The 27784-nt window shown below is 41.5% G+C and overlaps 1 protein-coding gene across 2 annotated transcripts; it reads right to left on the bottom strand.

The window, feature by feature from the left end:
* BEND4 (BEN domain containing 4) lies at positions 1-23029 on the bottom strand. Of its 2 annotated transcripts, XM_042871897.1 has the most exons (6): positions 22772-23029; positions 21713-22279; positions 9906-9997; positions 6894-7134; positions 3510-3701; positions 1-1213 (listed from the first exon to the last, which is right to left on the bottom strand). In XM_042871897.1, the coding sequence occupies exons 1-6, from the start codon at positions 22776-22778 to the stop codon at positions 1170-1172; spliced, it is 1143 nt and encodes a 380-aa protein (XP_042727831.1). In that variant the 5' UTR covers positions 22779-23029; the 3' UTR covers positions 1-1169. The 2 variants fall into 2 exon arrangements, with proteins under 2 accessions (XP_042727831.1, XP_042727832.1); XM_042871898.1 differs by lacking the exon at positions 1-1213 and having other exon boundaries at positions 3609-3701; positions 6965-7134.
* Positions 23030-27784: the final 4755 nt, after the last annotated feature.

The following is a 27784-nucleotide window of genomic DNA, read 5'->3' as shown; positions in this document are numbered from 1 at the left end:
GTATGTAGTAATAAAACCAATATTCAAATTAGGATTAACACCTGAAATAGTAAACTGCAGGTAACAAATGTCTTTATAATTAAAAAATATTGACTGTTTAAAAAATTCTCTAAATTTTTTATATTTTTTAAAAGAAATGTGTGTTGCCACATAGAAAACAATTCACACATCCTATAGAAAGTGTCACAAAAACCTTACTAGTCTATATTACACTATGCACTTTTTTTGTACAATATCTGGTAAAGGTCTATCCCTAACCTGTACTTACTCTACACAGTACAATCATCGTTAGAAAGTATTCATAGAATTAACTACACCATAACAATAAAAATATCAGGATTAATGGTTTTTTAATCACAGTTTCTCCACAAATATTTGTTATAGAAAATATAGCGAAGGCATGTTGGCACAGATGGGCGTGCGGTACTGCTACACAAAGTTTGAGAGAAGGCAGATACATAAATGACAGTAAGATTAAAGAGCACGGAGGGATAAGACAAGGATCTATCCTCCTGGGATGTGCAGGAGTGACATGACGGATAGCAGCCTCCTGCTGCCAGCCCGCCGCCAGCAGCCAGCACAGAAGGGATGTGCTGGTGTGCAAAGCACGGCGTGTCAATCCTGGTGTCTCGCTGCGCGAGGGCTTACAGCTATCTGTTATTCCAGGTTCCAGAGCGTTATGCCTAACGTCTTGCGGCTACCTCGATGCTTTGATGTGTGCAAATTTATAATGCCTTGTGACTCAGGTAATTGGAGCGAGCGGTGGTGGAGGGTTTTTTTAAATGAGATGGGTGGCTCAGGAGTCAAGTGGCCACAGCAGCAGTTAAAACTAGGGAGATGCTGTTGTTATTTGCTGTTGTTATTTTAAAAACAAGACTAAACCCAAAAAGAGATGAGCTCCCTTCTTCTGATGCCTGTCTGTGGCTGCTAGTCATGTACTGGTGATTGCACGCAAGCGGTTGAGGGAAAGATTTTGCTCATAAATGAAAGGTCCAAACCTGCAAAGCCATTTCCAGCGCTTAGGTGGCTTTTGGGACAAAACTATACATTTGGTTATTTTGCACAGTATGAGAGTGCAGGACTGTGAGTGGTACCAGGACACTGGCTAAGCTTTTTACACTAAAAGTAAAGCTAGACTTACAAGATATTCCAGGAGAATCTTCAGGCTACTAAGTGAGAGAGGTCTGTCCAGTCCAGTAATTCTGTCCTGAGACTGTTAAAAATGAAGCATCCGTATTGTTAATCTCGTATGTTGAAACATTTGAAAGGAACCTTCACAATGTTTACAAAAATACAGCATGATACATATCGCTGTGGACAAATTTACAGTATAATGCTGACTCGCACGCTCTGACATGTTTTACCAAGTAGTTTTGGAAAGTGTCACCACATAGAACATACACCAGCAAGACTTACACCATCTGAGCAATGTAACATCTTCTATAATAGTTCTCTTAAAAAACGTGTAAGTTCAACACAGAAAAGCTACTATAGGATATCTGTACTGTGACGTTTCTATACACCAAGTTTCTCCCCCTCCGCCACAGCACCTCGTTGACTGGTCCAAGCAAGTCACCTCTGCCTGCCATGAGAGATGCTGCCCCAAAACCCCTTGGCCTGGTAAGGTGCAGTGTGACTGAACTGCTGTTAATGTTAGAAAATGAATTGGTTCGTCTGCGTCGGATGAGTGCCTACCAGCCCCCTTTTAAGAAGTACCAAAATTAAAATAAGTCCAGAGGTATTGGACATTTAAAGGCCTAAAGCATATCCTGGCTGAGCAGGGTGTATACTGAAGCCTGTAGGCTGCTCATAGCAGCAGGTGACGAGGAGGCCAATGCCAGGACAGAATGGTGATGTGGGTGAGCTGCCATTTGTGGGAGTGCCCTAGGTCCTCGTCTCCAGCTAGGCCGGGGCTATGGCTGCACTGCACTGCAGATGGCCCTTCCAGGCTGTTAAGGGAATGGGCTGTGTGTTTCCTGCCCTGCCCGGTGCATGGGTGAAGGTTGGGAAAGAGAGGAGAAGGGTGGAAGGAGGAATTAGTAGCTTCTCCAATGGTTTGAGCAAGATGGGTGGGAAAGCTGGGCAGTATGAGACACATGTTCAGGAGAATAAACACTGATGAGGTAGCACTGAAGTTGATCAAAATTTGGATTTTCTTTCCAAAAACCAGTTCCCCATCCCCATCTGTTGGGAAACATCATCCCAAGGAGGCTGGGCCAGGCACTGCCCAATACCAGCAGCAGCCTGGGCAACTGACCAAGGTATAGAGATGGAAACACCCTGATGCTGAAAGGAAGGAACTGTTTCTTTGGCATTATGTATTTCAGGAGTGCATCAATTTAGAGGGACATGGGACTCCTAAGCCTTTGAAATTAAATATTTGAAAAGGACAGATTGTTTTTCCTTTACATCAGCATCCGTTTCCATATTGTACTCTGCTGTGAATTGGCTTCTCTTCTAGAAAACATTGTTTTTTTTTACAACTCTTAGTCTGGATCCCAGGCTTACTTCTCTTACAAAGAAATGCTGAATTAGGTTTTTCTAACTCAGCTCCTCCCTGAATGCACCACTGAACATCTGACTGTTGAGACCATCACACTGCCTCATCTATTTTGAGGACTGGATACAAAATACAAATTGAAGTAAAAACAAGAAAAGAAAATTTAAATCCTCTAAAGCTACACAACATAGCTGCAGAATAGCAACAGACAAAGCAAACCTGTCTTCTGAAATAGCTATTTGTTTTTAGCAATTTTTTTTGGGGGGGGATGAAAAATGTCATGGTCAAGTCTAATTCCCTAGAAATCTAGGTAAACATAGTCTCTATCTAACACACAAAGAAATTTTTATCTATTAGAAGTGCCTGTTATTGTTCTGGGCCTTTGAAGGACTCTGTGGTTGACGACTGGTGCTGTTCGATGCAAGAAGCTTAATTTCTTGGCATAGTTGGCTAAAGGATGCCCCTGAATTTTCTGTCTTACATGGTATTTTAAGGTAGCATTTGTAATTGTGCTACTTTTTGTTATGAAATGAGTGACCACTTCTTTCATTGTCACAAGCAAGGAGATGTGTTCTTTCATCTCCTTCTCAGGAGAAGCAAATAGTATCTGGTTGTTATGTCTGAAGGTCCAGAACTGGGCCTGTTAGAAAGATGCAAATAAAACAGCAGCTTTTGTTTCTTTTGAAATTTTTGTAATTTTTAAGTGATCTTTTCTCTAGAACTAGATGAAGCAAACTGCAGTTTCCCCTTGGGGTGCTACAAAGGGTTTGCAAATAATAGGCACTGAGAAATCCCATAGGGCAGATTTTGAAGTGGATTTTTCTGTAAATGAGGATATGATAGAATGGAGAAGCTGAAATGCACGCAGTATGTGTTCAAACATGCTTTGGACTCTTAAATGACTTCACGGTAAGTATGTTTAACAAATAGTCTCTTCTAAATTAACTGCTTGCTACTGTTGTGTAAGTTTTCTCTCACTGCTGTCAATCACCAGATCCATCTTGCATACCTCTATTGAAGACTTCGTCCTGTGACCCCGGATGGTCAGTCCCTTCGTAATATGAGTTCCCATTGTGAAGGAAAGTCCCCACTGCTCGCCCCTGACGAGCGTGTCCTACTGCGTCACTGAACACCTTGTTGATTTGCTCTTCAGATGGCATCCACCAGTCAGGGTTGGAAGTGCAATGCATTCTAATGAACTCTGCAGGAAAACAGGTAAGAATACAAAAAACAGCTTGTCTTGGCAGCACCCGCTATCGCCCAGACACCAAAAGCCCATGGGAAATAAGAAACAGGGCATCACTGTTCTACTTAAGCAGAAGTAAAGCCTTATGGGAAATGCCATGATAATGCCAACTGGACCTACTGTACTTCTCTACAAGTGTGCTTCTCCACATGCATGTCTGCTCTTCTACCTGATGGGACCTGAAGATAAAATCCCTTCTTGTAGAAAGAAAAAGAATTAATTCTAAGTGACATTTACGATTCAGCGTCTGCAATACATGTAAACGTTAGAAGTTAAAACTGGGATGCGTTTCGCTTGAAACCTGTCATGTATGTGGTTATTGTCAAGGACCTTTATCATCTCCCTCTGCTGGCTGCCGGAACACCAGCAGGATGCAGCAGCATGCTACCCACTCTAAAATGCGTCCACTGGCATTTCAGTTCTGTGCTACTTTCTCCTTGGAGTTTCTTTCCTTTGAAAAGAGTCCTGCTCTTTTCATCTTTTGGAATCTGACACTTGTTTTTTGGAGTCTAAACTGGCCTTAGAAACAGCTAAATGAGATGAAAGGGCTAAATTGGGGAGCCATGCAGTAGCTACCAATGTGTGGGAAAGTGAATTGTACTGTATGCAATTTGGCCATTTAAGCTGCTGCTGCTTCTATAGACAGCTGTTCGTGTGTGATGATTAGCTCTTAAAATTTCCTTCCAGATTGTTTGATGTGCAATAACTTCACTTGCAGAAGGTGCCTCACCAATTCTGGAATGGTAACTGCTAAACAGATTTCCAATAGGTGTTATTCGGACTTTGAAACATCTAAGTCCAATTTTAAATATGTGGGAGCCTCATTAGATGTATTGGATATATTTTATCTTATAAGGTAACACAGCTTCTTATTTATTCTGTAACATTAGTTATTCCCTCATGCAGTGCTGCATCTCCTAGGATATTTTTAAATTCCATTTTCTCCTGTTGACAAGCCAGCAGCGCACAGTAACTGGAGTAAGGTAACTTCATTACTGTCACAACATCTTGAGACCAGGTAATGCTGTGCTCCTACATGAGTTGCTGTGCCTGCAAGATATCTCATCTGCTGGACAATTAGGATGGGATTTTTGCATAGCTCTTCCAGCAGTGTGTCCGCAGAAGTGATAGCTATCTAGGATTTAAGTTCATGAAGTTCATAAGTTCCCTGAAAATCGACACAGGCAACAGTAATTCCTAGTTATGTTCACATGAGGCTTCACAAACAGATTTCTTTTCTGAAAGAAGTAGTCACTATGTAAAGGATCAGTCTGATAACTCAGGCATGCCAGGCTGCTGGAAAGCTGGTTCCAGACAATGGGCTGTTGTAGGAATACACTGAAAACATTTACAGATGTTTAATCTACTCTGAGTGCAGAGAGTAGCAGTTTGCTCTTCTGGCAGTGGTGTGATACACTGGAAATCAGTCAGACATGTGTTACCTGGGCTTGCAAATGGGTAGGAGCCAATAGCTAACTCTTGGCACTGTGGAATGTCATAATGTTCTCACCCACACAAGAAAGCCCAAAGGAACAACTGTCTATTTAACTTTCTTCACTACACTGAACATTCTGATTTCCTGTTCAAACTTCTGAAAATTAAGGCAACTGGCCTTTCTCTTTCTCCCAGAGAATGCTTCCACATTCGGTCAGCTTAATGCCCAAAGAGGCAATTAGCCATACACGTAAATTCATCTACAGGTGCAATTACTGTTAGTCCTAGTGGGAAGAAGCAGGAGAGAAAGAGGAAGAAAAGGTTATTAGCTCTCCATTTGTGCACAAATCATTAGATGAAATGTAAATCCATTTAGCAAATAGCATTCAGCCCTTCAGCCTTCAGTTTCCAGGAGAACTTCTGAGACCCTGAATCCAGCTCCAAACTCCACTGTGGCATGCTGTGCAATGGCCTTGTCCTTCTGCTGAATGCTCAAGGAGTGTAAGTACTGCCAGAGCATCGTGTAACAGGTTAACAGGTTCCTTCATAGTACAAGAACATCTTTGCTTAATTTGGCTGTGTATAAAAACTGAGTTCTTTACCTGGTTACATCAATGCGCTACAATAGAATTTATGATTTGCTGAGCCTTGCTGGATTCCTCTAACCCAAGTGGGAAGAGGCTCCGTCCTATGAGTAAAAACTTAGGGTTGCTGTTACATGACTAAAAGTCATTACTGTTGGCTGCTGAAAATTTATCAGTTTACACTGCATTGATGAGTAAAACATTCCTGAAGTCAGCTCAATCTAAATTTAAGGCATGTGCTCATAGAACACTACAAGTAAAGTTCATTAAATAAATGATAAACAGATGCATTTAAGAAATGCAGGCACCCATATGACAAAAATACTTTCTTTAAAGCAGAACATTAAAGGGTCCTGCTTTGTATGTTTCGTTATAAAGCACAGTAGCAGGTCTTAAAATTTCAGAAAACCCAAGTACAAAATGCCACAACAGAAAATTCTTCTAAATCTAGGTTCTTTTTCTGTATTGTCCAACATCATCAATGTTGTTGTAAAATGCTTGCAAAACTCTCCTTCTTTTTGAGGCCAGATGTTCCCTAACTTTCACAGTAAATGTTACATGGGTACTTCAAAGAAGTTAAATCCTTGACAATACTTTTGTGCATACCTGTATTTATCTCTCTAACCTGCAGATGTTCTTGGCCCTACTGAAAGTCCAAACTTATTCTGAATCTTGTAAGATTTTGACTCAATGGCCATTCACTGACTTAGAGTGCCATCTGCTAAACATGTTTGGCTAAAAATATTCCTTTGGTTAATTTTATTGTGTATTAGCAAGAATGCCCTGTTGTTTTACTATAAAGGAGGGCAATCAGGACTGTATGATGTTCCTTTGCTGTTTCACATACAGTGGTGTCATGCACTCATTGACCTATCTCCTCCCTCAGGTAAGCAGCTCTGCTTTTTTTCCCCATTCAAATATCTATACACATAAATAAAATACATACATACATACATGTATGTATGTATTAAAAAAAAAAGGGGGGGGAAGAGGGTTTCTGGCTGCTTGTCACTTCTCTCTGAAACCCCTTCTAGATGTGCAACTGTCAGCCAAACGCTTCTACTGAGCCAGAGCCAATGCGGTGAAATGAGATCACATATGGTGGACACTGAGCGAAAGGATGCAGTACCTCTGAGACATGTTACTTTTACTGGATCCAGAGGACGTCTTTCAGGACCTGTCTCTCCTGACTGCACTGACCTTTTCCTTTTCCCAAGGCCGCATGAGTACTTAAGCTCATCGGTTGTGAAAACAAATCTGATGAGATATCGAAGGAGCCGCCGTCCATCTTTCTTGGATGAATTTACAGCCTCATCCCACTGTTTACTAGTGATGTAGACAGGGTAGTTGTTCAGCAACTGCTTGCTCCCCTGAAAAAAGGAAATATTTCCATTGCTTATTTTACAAGGCAAATAGCTAGTGTCAGCTGCAATAAAAACACATGCTTCTTAAGCAGCTGGGATACCACAGGGAAACACACACCGAGGTGAGCACATCACTGCTCTTACTGAGTACCTTTTCAATTATATTTCCATTTTTCATAACTGCAAGTTGGAAAGGTGAAAGGAACACGTTTAAGAGATGGCTACTGATAATTTGCACTTCAGCAAGTAGGTCAGAAAGTGCTGAGAACCAGCGACTGGATTATATATTTAAATATAACCTTTCTTCTTAATCTGTTAAAATGCATAGAAAGGGGCTTTGAAGAGCGTGATCAAATGGAACACTTCACAGCAGCCAGCAGTTTTCTTCAGAGGTGGCTCTTTTGGTCTATTTTTATAATAAACTCATCGCTTCTGTAGTGCACACCTGAAACCTGACAGCAGTTACATTACTGTGAGAAAACATAAAGAAAATAAATAAAGCAACTATGAAAACTAAAAGCTTCATTACTATTAATGAATGCCATATTAACTCAAATTACAGCTTTACAGGAATGCCACCATGTCAGCTGGAAAGAAATTTTGCTTTTAACCTTCGTAATTTGTGTGCTTTAATATTCCAACATTAAATGAATGCTGAGGGACTAATTATGGGGATTCTTGTAATCCACACCCATTATAAACCCTCTTGAGTCAATTGTACCTCAATTGCATTACTGTTATTCTTGCCTCCTATAAAATGCTACACTTTGTGATCAGTCAATTAATATATGATGATACTGTTAATAGACTAAATCAATAAGGAGATTAACCATGCAAATAACCCAACACCATGCCTTCCTAGACACCTGTACCATGATGCCTGCAATAAAAGCACTTTAATAAAGTGTTTCTTACACTTGCATGTTACACTTGTGGTCAACTGCTGCAAAGTTACCCTCCCTGCTTTCACATCTCTGATATCTGAAAACTCTTTTAAGAACTGCTCTTGTCTCTTTTCATATGGTTATAAAAGCATGCTGGGGCAGCTTGGGAGCCTCTTTGAAGCTTTTCCTTGAGATTTCCTTTAATTTTTTGATAGTTTGATAAGTAAGCATGAAGCTAAAAGCAGTGAAGGCTGTGAAGAGGGGGTCACTGAAGAGTCTTTTGGTACGACTTAAAACTTTGTCACCTCCCAGTGTATGGAACACCGCTAGGAGCATCACCTACGTGATGGCATGCCACCTATTTGCCTCACTGCAGACCTAACTGGCTTTGTGCAAACCACCGCAAAGACAGCCCCGGGAAAATCCAAAACTCAGCAACAGAAGCCAAAATATAAAGGAGAAGATGGGCCTTGTTGCTATGATGGCCAAATATCCCAACGCAGTTGGAGCTGACACTAATATTTCCTTGGCTTGTTCCCTCAGACATGAGGCACATCTAACCCTAATGTTGGCACTTTTTTTTTCCAGCAGCTTGCTCCGCATCCCTTTTATTTATACCATAGATCCCTGAAATCTCCTTTTTTTCCTATTAAGAAAAAATACAATGAAACAAGAGCCTTACCAACACTTGTGCAACTGACTCCGGGTGATGCCTCGCTTTTGGGCAAGCCAAGCAGGAGCAGTGCAATGCCAGTCCTTGCACAGCCTTATGCTCCAGGCTCACTCACATGTGTTAGGGATGGATGCTCATGGGTGGCTCTGTTAAGCAGCAAGTTATCCTAAAAGCCACCTTTCTGTTTAAATGTATTGCTCTAATGGAAATGTGGGTTTTTAAATGTAGTGCAGGAAGGCCTTACATCTAAATTTCATGAGAGCTCCCATTACTATTAACTGTGGAGAAGGTAATAAATTTTGCGTAATTTCCTCAGCCCAAATTTTATTATACTTCTCTCTTATTCCCACTGAAATTTAGGATATTTTTCCTTGTTCTTCACCAAAGGCATGATGCAGTGTTATGATATTCTGTTGAACAATTACTCTGTTCCTGCTACACATACACTTTCATTACTTGCTGCCAGAGGAAGGCACTTCTAGGCAAAATATTTGTGGTAAGTATATGATGCAGTTTGATGCGTCCAGCAGTCATTAAACTAAAACAAACAGAAAACCTTCCAGAAATGAAATAAGCAGATCCTGAAGGATGAACTACAGTACAAATGTGTTCATGCTTGTATTTGTACATGATTAAACTTATGAATAAAAGATTAGCATCTAAGTGTTTAATTGAATAAAAAATTCTGTCACATCATGACAAGTGATTCCATGTGGGCATTACAGAATGGCCCCATTTTCACAGTGCCAGAAAAATTTAGTTAAACAGAAGAGCATGAAAAAAGGAAAATGAAGCACTGGAATATATTGGAGTGATAACATGCAATGATATATAAATATAAATATATACGTATTGCAATTTGCGCAGAGTAAAACTGAAGAGAGAAGCACTCTGCTGCAAAGTCTGAACTGCTGCAAAGCATCTTCAGCAAAACTGTGCTCAACTGGACTCTGTGAGACTTGCATGACATGTAATTTATATGATGAGCAATAGGAGGTCAAACTAGACCTACATCTTCCCTCCTGTGATTTTGCTTGCATGAATGATGTGTAGTGACACGTATGGACTATACTTATGTAAGCATGCATAGAACAATCCCAAAATACAGACTTTTTACTTTGTCTGAAAAGAAACATACTGGAACAAAATTAACGAGTTACAGCAGAGCTGTATGAATTTTCAAACACAAAAATAAGTATCTTGTCTTCACTGTATACTACCTCAGTTGGATGGTCTGTTGGCTGTGGTACCATAAGTTGGTTGTGATGCTGAAGTACAGTCTTCAAGTAATCTAAAACAGTCTGGCAGGGCACTGCATGAAACAAATGGCAATTACTGTATATTAGCCAGCTAGCACAAAATAAGAAAACAACATTAAATCAAGCAGTGTTATTCAGGATCTGTATACCTCTGTGAGATTTATTTCAAATAGGAAATATTCCTCATTTTGATTTGTGCTGTCATTTCATTCAATAAATACACAGCTGACTCTGTATTATTATTTCCTATGTGGAGATCTGTGACATTCATTTTATTTTCTGCCTGCTGGTTTGTAAACTAGGCTTTCTCTAGTTTGAAACGACAATTATTACAAATGCAAATTAGGTCAGCAGTAATGATAGAAAAAAAAAATAAATGTGTAAATACAGTAAACAGCCCAAACCGTACAAATAAGAAAACATCCAAGGACTAAACCATGCAGTGATTAACACATAAACATGCTCTAATGTTTCTGAAACCACAGCATGATTAACTATACCACACACATTTAATGATTCATATTCTTTAATTTCTTTTTCCCTTTTTTCTTTTTTTTTAATAAAACTAGGTGACAGGCATATTGATTTGTCTTTCCCTTATCCTACCCCCTTTTCATCCCCATTGCTCTCATCCATTTCAGTAAGTTGTACCAATGCCCTATTCCCTTCTGCTGAGGTGATAGGTTAATTAGGGATGATTCAATTACAGGTCTCTCTTAAGCAGATGCTGCCACATCCCTGATTAACTCCGGAGTATTTTTGAGATACAGTTCTTTTCTCCTGAGCCTGAAACACAGTAGCAGACTTCAACAGATATTAATCCAACATTAAAACTGACTCCTCCAAGACTAAATAAGCATCATTTTAAAGGTACCAGTCTCACATTCTGTGTGGCTTGTTTCAGTAAAGTATTCAGAGATGTTCTTAGCTTCAGCTAAAAATCCAGGAAAAGAAATCTCAATGTTTCTCCTTATTTATTTTTTTAGTTTCCAGCCTTTACAGCTGGCATCTGGGGCTTTGTCTCAAGCTGGCAATCAGAAAGCAAGCACTCAAATCAGCAACATTCTATGAAGGCAGGATTTACAGTAGCCTTCCCCAATATTTTGCACTCTTTCCTGGGCACTCCCAGTGGGTAATAACAAGCCCCTGCCTAGGCAGTGCTCTCTGCTTAGTCCTGTGCGAAGCAGTGTCATACTCAGTGGTCTGCACACAAAGCCATGCAGAGTCCCTGGCATGGGTAACAAATTCCTACCAGATCGTTCCACCTCAGGCTGATGTATCTGTAAAGACTCCTATATAATTTGATATAACAGGTAAGTACTTTGCCATGAAGTTGTGAGCTTACGTGTTGGACAAAAGTTAGCACTTCCAGTGACCTGGACTATAATATCTCTGGTGATCTCACTGCTTATTACTAGACCAGCAGCATAGGTGCTACACAGTGACACTGCTGAAGTGTATGAGGAAGAGAGCATGTGTGCTTTTTTGTAAGAAGAAAAAAAAAAGAGCCTTTTAAAGTAAGTCATCAGATGGCTTTGGAAAATATTTCAATTTCGAAGAAGTCAGAATGGCAGTCAAGCTTAATAGTCTCACCAACCTGCTCGGTAACCTTTTAATGACAGCTGTACTGCAGCCTATAGCAGCAATCAGAAATAAACAGTACAATAAGTTCTTAGGTGGAATAAAGGAGAAAAACGTGCTAACTACAGGTGGCACATTGGATATTCTTCAGAGGGCATAGAAAAAAAGATTTGGCTTTTCTTCCCCATTTTTATATACAGGAAATGGAGGTTATGGAGAAAGAACATATATAAATCTTTTAGTCCCTGTGGACAGGCTAAATGAGACGGTATTTGAATATCATTTCCTTACATTTTGTTCAGCACAACCAAGCCCCTGTGGTCCTGTGCTAGGTGACTGCCGCTTGCCTGAAGAGCTCAACAAAACAGTGCTGTCCAAGTCCCTACAGAAAATTAAATGCTGAGGACATCATAGCTCGGTGAAGAGAAGAAAGCTCCTTTCAACTATTTGACTGTTTCACATGAGGTTGGAAGTGTTCTAGTAGAAAAACTGAAACTGTGCCCTACTCAAAACACATCGCTTTTGCCTGTGTTTGCTGTTTGATGTGTCCAAAATTAAGTCTGAGCTGGGGATGCCTATGCACAGGTTACTCCACGTTTAAATACATGTCCAGGGAACACAAGGGTCACAAAGACTTGTTCCAGGAAACTTCAGAACCTGTGTGATAGGGTCACCAAAACCTCCTACTCAGATACCTGGGATCTTCTGGCAGGTTACAGGAAAAGCGCAAAGGGATATAATGGGTGATTCCACCATTGCTGGAAAGAACTGATCCTCAGACCTGAAGGAGAGCTAAGGAGTAGCTGGGAAACGCAAAGAACGTGAGAAGAATCCTGCTCCTGTCATTGGAAGTCACTGCTCTGAATGTGCCCCTTTTTGCCTAGGGGTTTCATTGAGTACATACAGCTGCCAAAGCATTGGTTCTTCCCTGGAGCTTCAGGGATCTCCAGGCCTTATGAAGCATTCTTCCACATTCTTCCAAATGAACGGGGCAAAAGTGAGAAGACAACAGGAAAGTATTCAACCTGTTGTGTTCCTGGTACAAGTATAGGTCTAATCGTTCCCTGCTGACAAAATGCTTTCACACTGCTGGTAAAAAAATATAAAGGTGCTAAAAACTGGCTGAAGTATGTAAACGTACAATCAATGAATATACAGATGTTATAGTATAGCAGAGAGCTTAGCTACATTGTTGTTACACCAAAGCAGAAAAGACAGGGACACTCACCTGTATCCTGGGCTCACTTAAGAAACTCCAGAGGAGGGATCTCCAGAAGAGATCCTTTCCCCCTGGCAGTCAGCTCTTAAATGGCTCTAGGAGAGGTGCAGCCAGGCTCTACCCTTCCGGCAGCACAGGAGAATTGCCTTCACCTGTGCTCCCAGGGCTGACTCATTGCTCACCTCAGGTGATCAATCAGAGGTTCAGGCTGTGATTCAGCAGCTCCCATACAATAAATAATTCTACCTTCACAAAAGCAATAAAGTTTCAAGCACAAAACTGTATGATTTTTGTATTGTTCTGGTAACTGATGGACTTTGAGCACTTCTGACCCATAAAATCCTCATGAATCACACAGCTTACTGTTGGCACAAGTAACCCCTGCCTTTCAAACATCACATGCTGCTTGTGATCCAGGCTTCTCAGGCTGCCGTTTCACTAAGCCCAAAAATGAAGCCTCAAAGAGGGCAGTGAGAGGCCCCAGAGGCAAAGGTTCAGGTTTGGTTCCATGCCCTTCACTGAGCTTTACAAATACGCCCTTTGCTGAGAGATAAGAGGAGGTGTTTCCTCTGAACTCTGTAGTAAATGTAACTTTAGAAGAGCATGTGGTTCCCAACAAGTATGAATAAAGATGTAAGCCTGGTCACTTATTCATTTTGTGTTTATTTTGCTTTGATTTGGTCTCTAGAGAGTTAACAGGATCATAACCTGGACAGCCAATTCTCTGCATGCTTCTGCATGTATCAGGTAATGTCAATGCCATTACTATCAGGGATCTGTGCTTACTGTAACCAAAGTGAAAGATGCTAATGTAGAAATAATGTTTGATCTGATTTAGCAGAAAGCCTGGGGGCAGGCAGTAATTTTCCTGCCCATTAGGAAGAAGTTCTCATGGCCCTTACCTTCTGTGTGACTCAGGAAAGACAGCAGCACAGCAACCTGGCCTGCAGGGAGGGACAAAGGAGTGAGATCTCTGAGCAAGCTCGACGGCGAGAAGGTGCTAGGAGAATTTAGTACGTTGGAAAGGCTGGCCGTGCTGAGATGCAGAGTAGAGACCAAGCAGAACATTCTCAGAGGTAGCAGAGCTTCATTGTTAATTGATCAAAGTTACAGACCTCATTGTTATTCCACACAGTAAACTTTGTTTCTGAATGCTGTAACAAGTGTTCCTTTGGCATCGCTTGTCACAGCTTTCTCTGTGGAATAGCCTATTTTCCAATAAACAGTTGGCTGTATCAGCCACCAACTATACTGGCTACAAAGTTTCCCATGCCTCACCCATTCTGCAGATGGTGTGAGCTGGTAAAAAGCAGAAACACTAACGGCATCCTAGCCATGCAGGGTCTACTCTCGGCTGGTTATTTTTTGGTACCTACTAATTCTCCATTAAAAATGCACACTTTGTTTCAGGTCTGCAATTTTCTTTTTCTTCTGTTGTGCTTCCTCAGACTTCTGGAGGACAAGTGCTTGTTCCCTGTTACGCACTTACAGTCAGCAGCCAGATTGTTTCTCAATTTTCTCTTTGCTAAGCCAAACACTAACCTTCCTGATTTTCCAGGGAAACAACTCCTTCACAGAAGGCTCCAGATGCTTTTTTTAATTATTCATTTTCTACTGTTTCTCATCCCTGGCTTTCATTCACTACTACCAACTTCTCCTTTACTCCATTTATTACGTTTCTAATTGTCCCTTTGCTGTCCCACTAATGTTATCATTTCTGTAACCAGCAGGAATCTCCACCTCCTATATAGTCTTTGGGGACTTCCAATAAAATGCTTTTAATATTTCCCAATTATCACCCACCCTTTCTTTTTTACTTTCAGCTCCAACAACATTCTTTGGTTTTGTGAAGCCAAATTTTCATAAAGTGCCAAGAATATTTGTAGCATTGGTTTGGTCTGCACTCATTCTTCTCATTATATACATTGACTCATCATCACTTGTGCTCTGACCTGTCAAAACGCGGCCTCCATTGCAACACAATGCAGGCGGGGCTCTGACCTTCCAAGAAAGCAGGTGGCAAGAAATCTGGTTATTCTGTTCCTTAATGAGATGTGGTGGTCTGAAGCTGATACTAGCTAGCATCTTTCCCTGTGCCTCACAGAGCAGAGCATGGATTTCAGCACCACAAAATTGGGAAGTGTGCACACGCACATCCGTCCCATTCCGACTGACAGCTGTTCATTAAGACTTGCTTGTCACTGCAATGTGTCCTCCTTTGCTTGACCTTGAGCTATTCTTCACTTGAAGTTCATTTCAGGGCATTTCTAAAGTGATGTCTGACTGTCAAAAAGATGTGACATATGATATGGGACCTGCTGAAAAGGTGAATTTCTTATAACATTAATTGAGATCCTTCCCTGTCTGAGATTTGGACAAGTGTGCAGCATAACATAACTTGTCTCATTTCAGCCTATACACACATTTATTTCAATAGTGAGCTGAAAGCTGTGTAGATAACCTGTAAAGAGAAGTTGGGGTGCGTTGAATTTGAAAAAGATTGAAGGGCAATGAGAGATGGGAGTTAGTAATGAGTTCCAGATCTCAGTGCCCAAGTCCTGGCCAATTTGGATTCTTTTAATTGGGTAGCAAAATAAAAGCAGCTCTCTTTTTTAGTGAAAGCAGACAGCAGAAAGCTGAGAGCTGAGGAATCAACATTATATGCATAAGGGCATTAAAGATTGGCTGAAGTGGCCCATCACCACTGCCGAAAGCAGGGAAGGAAGCAAAAAAAAAAAAGACAGCAAATATCCTCTTACTTCTAAAATCTCTCTTACTTGTGCTTTCCGGGTGGAATGAAAAACCATGTTACTTCTGTAAATCTGAATCTGAAGAGGCATTTTATTTCTCTTAATTTTCTTTTGTGCAAACATTTATTTCAGAAAGAAGAATGTGCTGCTTCCCAACCTCCCATGGCTTTTATTTCTGCCTCTGCTCCTTCCCTCTTCACTGACTTAATAGAAGTTGCCTATTCTCCTTCAAGTCTCAGCCACAGCTGCAAAGTCTGCAGGACAGGGACCTCTCCTATCAAACACCATATTACATTTACACTGCTAACAAGTAACAGTGAAACCAAAAACTTCCAGGAAGCAGGAACCGCAGAGCGTGTGACACAAATACTAATGCCTGATCTTAATAAAAACACAAACCCAAGTCCAGCTGCAAAAGCCAGACAAGCTGGGGGATGAAAGGATCGAGCACAGCCCTGCTGTGAAGGACATGGGGGTACTGGTGAATGGCAAGCCAGTAGTGAGCCCTCACAGCCCAGAAAGCCAACCATATCCTGGGCTGCATCAGAAGCACCACCAGCAGAGCGAGGGAGGTGATCCTGCCCCTTTACTCTGCCTCTACTGAGGCCTCAACTGCAATACTGCATCCACATGTGGAATCCTCAGTACAGGAGAGACAGGGACCTGTTGGAGTACATCCAGAGGAGAGCCACAGAAATGATCCAAAGGATGGAACACATCCTCTCTGCTGACAGGCTGAGAGAGCAGGGGCTGTTCAGCTTGGAGAAGTCTGACTGTGAAGCACCAGAACAGACTGCCCAGAGAGGTGGTGAAAGCCCCGTCGCTGAAGACTTTCAAGGCCAGGCTGGATGGGGCTCTGAGCAAACTGACGGAACTGTGGATGTCCCTGTTCATTGCAGGGGAGCAGGACTACATGGCCAGTAAAGGTCCCTTCCAACTCTAAGGATTCTATCACAAGTCAACCAAATCTCTCTGCAAATCTGCAAGAAAGCCTGCCTGCACAAATTCCCATGAGTTTTCACAAGGGCAAATCTAACAATGAATGGACCAAAAAACCTTAATAATGCCTGGTGTGCAACACTTAGGTGTTATTAAGTTCAGGCTGATTGTTACTGCACGTTGAAGTTGAAAGCAGAGCCATGCTACAGGCGGATTCAAGCAGGCCCTCTTGCAGAAGAGTCCCGCTAAAGCTGGCGGCAGCTGCAGTTGAAGCTTGTAGGGTAAGGGAACCTCACACTTTGAAGCTGAACAGGCCAGAGATCAGACCAAAACATCCCAAGCTTCAAGGGAAACTATGGAACTGGTTAAGCACGAACATCAAGAAAAAAGAACAACAAAAAGAAACATGAAAAACTGTTCATCATAACCCTTGATGGCTGCTTTATCTCTGCTGTTGCTGTAGTAGGCTCTTTGGAAATGTGATGCTCTGAAAGTACAAAAGAGACAGGATTTCTAGAGGAATGTAGTGTGTCTTTTATTAGATCATTCAACTTAGGGAAAAGTGTCAAGCCCTGGGCACACAAAATGTTCAGGAACACTTGTCTGACTTTTTCATTACCCTGATATTAACTTTATCTGCAAACCCTGCTTTGCTTTGGCTACTTTCAGCTAGCACCAGCATCTTCTTATATTATCACCTCTACATTTGAGGGCTTTGTTCACCCCTGTTCTTCCTCCTTCTGCTACTGGGCCAAGGTAAGAGTAATTACTGCAGTCATCACAGATCACTTTGTCTTACTTCCTTGTGCTTTTCTGCTACTTTCCGGCTGGTTTGCCTGAAATCATACAGCAAAGCAAGAGCACCAGGAAGCAAACACTCACACATGACCCCACACCTTTGCTTTTAATGTGCAGAAGTATCTGTCCTCTCCCTTCTAGGCAGAAAGCCATGAGAAAACCCTGCTGACAACAGTGAAAGAGAACTGCATAATAATCTTACCTATTACATGAGCTAGATCCAGGCCTTACCTGCAGTTTCACACATAAATCTTTAATTTTAGTTTTGGGAATGGATCGCAGCCCTGGTAATTTTAATGCTGAAGACGGAGATTAGGCCACATTTTCTCCCTCATACAGATGGATTTACTCTGCTTTTTACAGTCTTAGAACCTTAAAGAGCTAATGGCAAGTTGGCCAAACTTCCTCCAGGAATTACCTAATCCTTCTAAAATTGTTCTCCAAAATGAGAAAACACACTGAACAAAAACACTTTCTTGAACTGAACACTTACAACACTCAGAGCTTTTGTCTTAGAAAACAAACAAAACAACCCAGAGAAAACTGCACAAACTGCAAAACATCGCATTGCTCCTCAACAAATGCACCGAAGTACAAGTTTTTCTTCATACATTCACATAGCCGAAAAAATTACGATTTCATACAAATTTAGATATTGTTTCAGTGAAATGGGTATTTTTTGAGAAAAAACAAGCACAAATAAAATGTAAGCAATATTTCATCCATGTAATCATTTTTCTCCAGTGGTGATCATCCAAATGGATGATGTTAGGCTATGGGAAAGAGAGTACCGGAGGGCACCTATAGCAAGAGGGCTACAGGGAAGAGTGCTGAAAAGAGACAAATCTTTTTGCGTGTCCATCCAAGATTCTGTTTTTATAATATCTGTTAAAAAACAGAAGTGGTTGCCTTCACATTTCCTGAAGAGACACTCTTCCTGGCTGTCTTTCTGCACGCAATGCAAACAGCGTTCTGCACATCTCCAGTCAGACGTGCAGGGCAGGCATTATTAGCACACAAACTCTCAGGGATTTTGAAAGGCCTTTTGCATACGGAATGCAAAAAAAGAAAAGCTAAGTATTTCAGGAAAGGGATGAAGATTCATTCACAGTTATAGAACAGAAGGGTCGGGCTGATGCTTTCATCTTGCTTATACTGCTGCTAGCATGAGCCTCAGCTTCCATGCTGCAGGCACTGGGCAGCCCTCATTGCCCTCCAGGCACAGCAGTAGCTCCTGACAGGGCCAACACGAAGCCAGCACAGCACTCCTTCAACAGCTGGGTGGCATGGTATTGTTGCGTCCATACTAACTCAGCTGCCTCAATGCTACATCAGTTGCTTTTATGGAGAAATTTCTCTGCACTCACGGCCCTGCTCGGCCTGCTGGACACAAGTGTGAGATGCACAAAGGAGCAGAGAAGGAGGCTTGTGCTCCAAGATGGCTCTGAAGTGGCAGGTGGGACCAACACCATCGAGACATTTCGCTTTCAGGAAAGCCTGTGTGCCTTAGAAAAGAGCCAGAAATGCCTTGATCAGCTCTGGGCACTGTCCCTGCTTACATACGGAGCATTTCAAGTTACGGAGCAATTTCTGTCAGCAGCTCTGGTAGCAGAACGTGGCTAGAGCAGAACCAGGATGTGAGGCAGAAATACTCAGACACAATCTTGATTTGCTTAAAGTCACCCACTAGCAGCTGTGGGACTGCAAGAGAGCCCAGGTCGTGGCCTAGCATGCAGCAAAGTCATATGGGACTTCGTGTAGCTCTTGATGTTTACTCCAACACTTCAAGCCTATACTCATATGTCACCCAGACAGTATCAGGTGACTTGTGATTGTATTATGTTGGCTGGTGAAGTCATTCATCCTTGCACATTTATTTTAGTTTTTTCTGCTTTCTCTGACACACCACTAACAAGGCTTTTCAGTATTGCTGGGGGGTGACAAAGACCATCTCTACATAACTTTACTCACTTTTAAAGTGAGATGAAGGGTAACCATGATGACCCACGTGAGCACTGTTTGCTTGGGCTGGCATTAACCCTGTAACAGGTAAACGCAATGGGATTTGATTGACAAAGAGCCAAAGAGTATGAATAAAATGAATGCCAATCAAAATGTAGAATGCGGATCCCATCAGGCTAACCTGACTGCTGCTCTTTACTGAGGTTTGATTGAAAAAGTTTGGTTGAACAGATATAATATACACAGGCTCCTGAAGGGCTTTTAACTACCATGTGTTACCTGCAAAAACAGCAACATACAACATCAGTAGACTATAGCACACATTCATTAAGAAACTGCTGCTGACATCTCTTGTGTTTGTCACTGGGGGAATTATCCTGAATAAATGTGTTTCTAGCAAGGTTCTACAGGGACTGACAGCAGTCTCAGTAACATTCATCAGTTCTAACCAGGATCAGGAAGTTAATTTAAAAACAATCAAAAATACTATGGATAATTCAAAAAACTGTGAACCAGCAAACAGTGGGAAAAGTAGTGTATCCAAAACAACATGGATTATGTAGTAAATTAATACAGCCAAAGACAAAGTGGGTATGTGTAGGAAGAAATGCAGACAGAAGGAGAAGCTGCCTTCTGGGAAATGAAGAGACTATTTCTCCTTCAGCCAGGCAGATATGAGCATATTGTACATATTTCCAGTGCCCAAACTTCAAAGAAATGAGCAGAGGGGAGAAAAGAACTATAAAGAAGGTTCCAATACATACTGGTAGCTTTAAATAGCTCTGTCTGCTTAGTTTATCTAAAGATGAAAATTAAGCCAACTTTCAATTTCTAAGCACCTTCGTCTGGAAGAAGTGCTTGGTGGTACACAGCACTTGATTTAGCAGAACAAAGCATACAAGCCTGGAAGGAAGCTGATTTCAGATAGCCAGGTAGGGAATGAGGCACACATTTTCACCCATATGAGTAACTGCTGGAGTCAGTCACCGAGGAAAGAAGCAGAGCCACCTGTACAGTCTACAGGTCAGCATGGGTGGCTTTCTGGGATGTTACTTCCATAAAATGTTATACTTTAATCAAAGTAAAAAAGAAATTGGGTTCAATACAAGTCACTGACTGAAAGTCGCAGGTCAAATTATAGATTCTAGAAGAAATCCAACTGATTTCTGACCTCATGTTTCTAAAACTGGAATTCAGCAGGAGCTAAAGTTCACACAACTCCATCACGCAGTGTTTCCATGTGATCACTACTAATCACTACTAAATCCAGCAAGAACATACGAGTGACTCCAGATTTTGGGAGCTCTACAGGGAAATATTCTAAATGTTGAATCTCCTCTGCTCTGAACAATGTTGGTTATGTGATTTGCTGGTACCACGAAGGGTCCAATACATAAAGGAAAACACAATGCAAATAATTAATGGTAACTGGGGAGAATGATGAAAATGAAAGCTTCTTTCCTGATTGCTTTTTGCTCAGATTTTGAGACTAAGTATTCAGGATGCTGCCTTCTTTCTTTCTGCACAGTTAGCAGCTTTGGAGTATTTTCTCTCTTGCAGTCCATACTGAGTTATCTGTACCTTCCTGCCAGTTAGAGATTTGTTTAATGAACTTTGCATGCATCTACTCCTAGCACTGCAAAGTTTAGTAAGCAAAGCTGTACCTCCCTAGCATTCAGAGATGTGCTGGAAAAGAAGTGTGGTGTACATATATTTTCTTTGATAACTTCTAATTTGCTTTAAGTATTACTCGAGGTGCATTTTCGCTTGTCCTTCAAGTTTAGAGGATGTGGGCAGAAGATACCTTGTTCTCTTCTGATCCCACTCTTCAAGTATCTCAATGCATCTTAATAGTGAGCAGTCTAAAGAGTCTAAAGATTAAAGAGATATGAGAAGGTTTTCACAGACAAGCCTTCTATTGGATAAGGTTATTCTGTCTGCTTTCTTTCCTCCAGTGTTGCAACGGAGAAGTTGCTAAGTCTTTTGTTCTCTGGGTTTTATTGGAAAGTGAATGGGGGGAGATATATCTATACCTCTCACAGAACTAAGAACAGCTTAAGAGATACTATTCAATACAAAAGCTGAACTAATTTTGTTAAAGGTAAGGATAAAACTTTGAATGGCTTCATTAAGTAACCAAATCAGGAGCCCGCAAGGGGAATTAGATTCATAAGCTGCAACATTACTTAGAGAACAACACAGGCAATTAGGTATGAAAGTATATATTTGAAATTACCATGATAAAACACTTGATGCTTGGAATTTGGAATTACAAGTATATCCCATCCTGAACACTGCTCATCAGTCTAGAATTCACAGTTCACATGGATAAGTAACAGCAGATAATTTTTCAGTGGGCACAGCTATAGGAATTTAGGATAGAGACAAATGCCAATGTTTTATAACTATGACTGCAAACTTAAAAAAAAAAAAAAAAAGCAATTACAATGCAAAACAGTTTATCACCTCAACTACTTCTATCACTGACTGGAAATACTACATAGCAGGGGATTGTTTACCTGGAATGCTCTCCAGTTTTCTACGAAGCTCCTCATTTTCTTGTTGCAATGAAATTACCTCCTGTTCAAGCTCTTGACAGCGAGGGCAGTAACCTTCCTCTTCTTCTTCCTCTTCCTCCTCTGGAAGCGTAGAAGATGATGGGTGACCATGAGATTCAGAAGTTGCTGGAGATGTCCATCCACCTAAAGTGTGTACTGGAGAGGTTGAAAGTGGATCCACATCTGCCAAATGGCTAAAATCATTTACTGACGAGGTGTTCTGAGAAGGGAAGCTCCCAGAAAGCAAATAGTTCTGAAGCGAATCAGTAAAAACTCTCAGAAAGGCTGAGGTTTGTTGTTTCTTTTGCATATACTGCATCTCTATGTCTAAAATGTCTGACGTCTGACTATGGACCATTTTTCCAAGCTGACATTGCTCTTGTCTTTCACTATAATTTGGGTTTTCCTGCTTTATACAAGAAATCATTGACTGAGAGTGATTGTTGTCCAGTAGTTTTCCACCACAATTTAAAAGACTTAGAACCCGGCTGCACTGTTGGGCAAAGGCATCCAGAATCATTCGACTCTCTGAAACAAAAAAAAAAATGAATCACAGCAACCTAACACAAACAGTTACGCCAGGCAGCAGCAGCTAGATGAATGTATGCAACCATTTACAGTAGCAGGCATTTTATTTCTGAACATATTAAAATTATGGCTTCTGCTTTAATACTTCTGCAACACTGCGATTTAAAACAATCCTGACTTTGCTTCTATTTTGAGAGTGCCCTTGTGCCCTTGCTGTTAACCAGAAATGCACTGTGATGATAGTCAGTGCTTAGTGCCATGTTCTTTCAGAGGGATTAAGACAGAGAAATGGGGGAAAAATATAAATTCCATCCAATATGCCACAATAAAAGTTCACAGGAGCATTTCTTTCAAAGCAGATTTCAAGCTGTGGTGAGCATTGCCTATACCTATCTGCAGGACTTTGTGCTACATCTTCCTCCTATGCCCTGCTCCTCTCCAACAAGGCTTCCAAGCTTCAGTTTTTCTCCCTTTCACTTTTGCCGCACTTACCTGGCATTGGGCATAGGCCACTTCATAAGACCCACTCCATTTACATGGATTTTAAAGGCTCCTTTTGTTTTCGCTTCCAAAGTGGTCCAGAAAAGATTTGGGAACAACGCTGTCTGTTGTGACTGCCCACAGAGTTGTGGCCATGCTGCTATCTCACAGCAGATAAAAGGGGCTGAGCAGTTTCTGGAAGCAAGGAAGCATGCCACGCCACAAATGCCAGGTCCTGCCCCTAGTGATAGGAGGAGCAAAATACACCACCACTACAGGATGGCTTACTTCTGTAGGATCTGTGTGTGTAGAGTTGAGCTGCTATAACAGTGCCCGCACTAAATGCAAACGGCCAGTGTGTCTAGCTCTGATTTATGGTATGACCTGCTACTTTCCCTGATATCAATGTCTTTAAAAAAATTATTTATAGCTTATAGCCGAGTTCCTCTAGGCATCTGAAAGATGTAACTAACATTTTGCAGGAAATAAAAAAAAGTGGTAGATTTAAGCGCTGCCAAATCTGGAGAGTTCTTCTAAGACAGGCTTGACTTTTAGTAAGTGACAAATGCATTCGCTTTTGAAAAGGCAACCTGCTACAGATGTATGGAACTAAGCACCCCAAACCTTCACTTAACTTAAACTTGTCACTAGAGATGAAAAACACAGCCTCGTCACACTGATAACACATAAAGACCAGAAACTTTGGGAATTCAGATCTTTAAGAGATGGTGCTTTTCCCAGCACTTCTCCATCACCCTGCAGTTTTGTTTGCTGGTGGAAAATTACATCATCCTGAGGTTAGAACAGTGTCCTGCAGAATATCTGAAATGACACTAATTTGGATTTTTACCATCCTCCAGCTGTCAATAAGGAAGAACTAAGGCAGCATACACATGCTGCGAGTCTTAAGTACAGACGGAGTAGGCCTTGCTGACACACAACCCAAGGGTGTCATCTCACACAGGTAAGAAGAGAGGCATGAGGAAGACAGAAGGGAACGTGCAGTGCAGTGTTCTGAGATGGCTGGGAACAAGATGAGAGCACATCAGCACGTGAAGTACAGGGGGCTCTGAGACAGCTCTGAGCAGCCCCACAATCTGTGCCAGCAACTCACATCACACCCTCACTTTGAGTTCTGACCAAGCAGGACAGATTCCTCCATCTTTCTGTCATCAAAAATGCGTGGGTGCTTGGTAGCCTCTATACCCACTGTCACTTCCAAAAGCAAGGAGTCCTGGTGACACTGCAGCTTTCTAACTGGTACCTATGGACAAGAAAGGAAATCATGAAACTAAAATACCACTAACACTCTCAACTTGTGCTTTCTTTCCCTTATGTCTTTACTTCACATATTTTCCCTTTAAAAATATGAAAGGATATTGATTGGAACTTTGCAATCCTTCTACAGAGCAGTTTTTCATTCATTTTAATCCTATAATCCGATTCCAGACCTGAAGTCATATTTACTGTTTGTATTTTAATCATTATGGTCCCTGTTGACAAAACAGTTACTCAGTTTTTTTGCATATCTCTCTTGCAAGGGGACGAAAAATGAATGAAACAACTGAAAAGGGATTAGATTAGCATAGGAGACGCTATTCTAGTATCATGGCTCCTGCTAAAACACGGCCAGGAATAACCTGCCATTTCAAATACCAGTTCTGAAGAACACTTTAATAAATACTGCCATCAGTAAAGATAAAATTAGTGATTAGTTTTGTTGTAAAAATGAATGCCTTAACGCATTCACTGTGATAACGGCTTAAAACGTAGCTGAAATTTTATACAGAAATGACAGCATTGATTTAATCTTCAGCTCAGTATCAGATCTACTACAAAGACACAATAACAGCAATTACTGTCTTTTTTCTTAGCTTTAGCCCATACCCAAGGATGTAAAAATGAAAGCTGTGACACGGTGAGGCTATTACAAAACGTGAGCACAAGGATTTGCAAATGCTTTCTGCCAGTGCCACTGGGCAGTGACAGTGAGAGATGCCCTCAGCACACAACCCTGGCTCCATGTTGAACCAAGTACCACTGCAAAGTACACCTCTAATACTACACGTACCCACAGTCTGAACAACCCTGAGTGAGAATGGCAATAACAGTTATTCCTTGTGATGGAAAGAAAAATAAAAACAAATGCTGCCTATTTAGCATTTATTATAGAGCTTGGTATTCCAGCTTTTGCAGGGTGACTGTAATTAGAAACACAAGCAGCATGCAATGTCTAATCAGTAATAAATGACAAAAAAATTGTTTTAATGTGAATACTACCGAATAATCACAGATCTATGATTCTTAATTGATTTAATGTAATGTATGTATTTTCCAGGAAAGAAGGATTCTGCTGAAATGACTGCGCGAGACTGAAATAAACTACTTACTGAAACTGTATTGTGACACTCCTCTTCCTTATTACAATGCTCACCAACCATGTAATTCTAATGTGTCAAACCCTGCAGTCTTCAGTCTTACAGAACTTCTATTGACTTCAGCTCCACTTCTGCCTGGAGGTGGGCTTGCCACATTAGGCCCATAAAGTGCTAACAAGAGATGATTAACTCACCAGAAGTGTAAGCAGTTCTAAACGGACTATTTCTCTGAGAATGCAAGCAATCAGCTGACAACAGTACCACGTGGCAAATGAGGGACCAACTCCCAGATACAGTTCTTCATTTTCACTTCTTTTTCTCATTGATACTAGTTTCTTTTTTTGTTTGTGTGTTTGTATGTCTCTGAAGCTGCCAGACTGAAGACAAGGGTTTAGTAAGAGCATGAAGCTCAATCAGATGACTTATGGCAATGCATTAGAAAAGTTGTCTGGAAAGGCTTGTGGGTGCTACATCAGATTTTTCTACACCTAAGGATCTTTTCAATTCTTAGACCAGACAGCTTTATTAATAGACACTTTGCTGGATCTCAATAGATCCACATTCAAGTGTTGGCTTTTCCATGGTTTCCTCTGCGACCTCGGGTGGATGGTATGAAAAGATGTCTTTACTGAGCTACTGAGGGGGTCCAAATGACAAACATTCTCTCCTGTGGGGAATGTACCCATTCATATTTGATCTTCAATAAGGTTTGAAGTTTCGATTTCAATAATCTCACTCTTCACTTTGCAGCGTTTCAGATTTTTATCTCTTGATTTGTTGAATAACTGTATTCTATTTCTTAAGGTCCTGGGGTAACAGCTCTGTATCCCCAAATGGCTTTGTCCTTGTATACAAATCTTCTCATCACATGGTTAGATAAGAACATTGCTGCCTGAGTCAAAACTGGGAGCATGTGACACCCTGACTAAGGGATGCTTTTGTGGGCATTTTACATGAAGATCACTGAGACACTCCAGCACAATTGATCTATCCACTCCACATAAGTATTTCCAACTTCTTGCTTAAGGCCAAATTGATGCTCTCTTGACCTTCTCTATTCAAATATAGACATATATAAATACATACATAGCCTGGACACAATAGAAATTGCTTAATTAGTCTCGCTAAGTATGCCAGGTCTTTAGCACTACTGCCTCTATGACAGCTCTGCTTGTCTTGCTTTCCACTTACTCCCTTCTTAAATTTCAAGGCACACTGTAAGGTCTACATCATGCTTTCCTATGGAAGTTTCTTTTGGAGCCCATCACGCTGCTTAATGCAAACAATAATAAAAATAAAAAATACACATTATTTCCATACCAGGAAAATATTTCAAACACTAAACTAATAAAGAACTGATGCTCCAAAGGAGAAAACAGGTGTCTGCCCATATTTGTCTGCCCATATGTACTCGTGTGGCTTATAATGCAGCAGTCATAGCAAGCACTGCTCACCCGAGAAAAGGGGAGGCTTGTATTTGCAGCACAGCTTCCCATTTCTCAAAGTAAGATGACATTTCTCAAGCTGAAGCCTCCCCTGAAAGGTGGGGTCCCAAGCTGGACCTTCCCTCACAATGAGGCAGGGTGGAGAACCACTCCTCTGCTCTTCATCCTTCCCACAGCTCTCTCCCTGCTGTTGTTTTGGAGCCCCAGCCAGGGCAGTCTCTTAGTTCAAAGACGACACTGCTTATTTCTGGCAGGAGCTCTGAACACTTGCATATGCTTGAAAACATGGAAGCATCCTTACTCATCCCCTTTGGCTGTGTTATAGATGCCCACTTTCAAAATGAGACTCGGTGCTCTGAATCTACAAGCCTCAGAAACATCGTGCCTAAAGATTAAGAACCAGCTGTATCAAGTGTTTAAGCTGCCAGACCAGAGTAAGATGTACCAGGGATGGCACTTTACCAGTCAGTTTATATTCTGTTACCTACACATGTGAAATGCCAACAGAAAGCGGGAAACCCCTGAAACAGGTGTTGCTGTAGAACTGCAGCTCTCTCCCACTGCACTGCAGATAAGCTAAGGGGGAAAACCCTGGAAGCCAGGGTAAGGCCTGCCTGCCCTCTGCAGAACAACAGCACACAGCTCAGACTGTGGTGACAACCCACACGGAACTCCCCTCCTGCACACTGTGGCAAGTATGGGGTTTGCTTTCTTCTATTTTGTCTGTTCTACTTGGTAGCTCAGCCTCAGCCTGTGAGAAAGGTATGCTGGGATCAGATTGGGAACCCAAAGTGAGCCTGATGTGCAGGTGATGAGGTCTGCAAAGACCTTCAGAGCACAAACAGCCACTCCTCAGTCATCCTCTTTTGCACAGACCCAACTCAGTGACAAACTCCGGAGCTCGCTTGTGCTCCTGGTTCATACAGCCATAGAGGCAGGAGGAAGTCCAAACTTCTGCTCACCAAAGCCCAGAGTGCTCTGCTGCAAATATGGCCTCATCTGTCACCTACCAGGCAGCCGAATGTCTTCGTGGAGTGATCTGCTTCTGTGAAGAAATGCAGGTGTCACATTTATCAGCAGTGTTTTGATTGAGGGCCACAAATATGCTGAAATAACAGCATTTGGGCATCTAAATAACAGGAAGTTTCAAGAAAAAAATCCAACGTGACCTTCTGCCACAGATTACAGGACCATGCGTCAAA

The sequence above is a fragment of the Lagopus leucura genome, unplaced genomic scaffold (assembly GCF_019238085.1).
Source record: "Lagopus leucura isolate 7727_CA_CO unplaced genomic scaffold, USGS_WTPT01 Super-Scaffold_100004, whole genome shotgun sequence".
NCBI lineage: Eukaryota > Metazoa > Chordata > Aves > Galliformes > Phasianidae > Lagopus > Lagopus leucura.
The sequence above is the reverse complement of the archived record's forward strand: the minus strand, read 5'-3'. Positions and strand labels throughout refer to the sequence as shown.

What these genes read in the sequence shown, in the direction of transcription:
- BEND4 (XM_042871897.1), bottom strand. An exon ending in AAAACTGGAGAGCATTCCAG is followed by an intron (nt 9,998 to 21,712) that starts GTAAACAATCCC and finishes TGTTTCATGCAG; the next exon opens with TGCCCTGCCAGACTGTTTTA. An exon ending in GGACGAAGTCTTCAATAGAG is followed by an intron (nt 1,214 to 3,509) that starts GTATGCAAGATG and finishes CATTTTTAACAG; the next exon opens with TCTCAGGACAGAATTACTGG.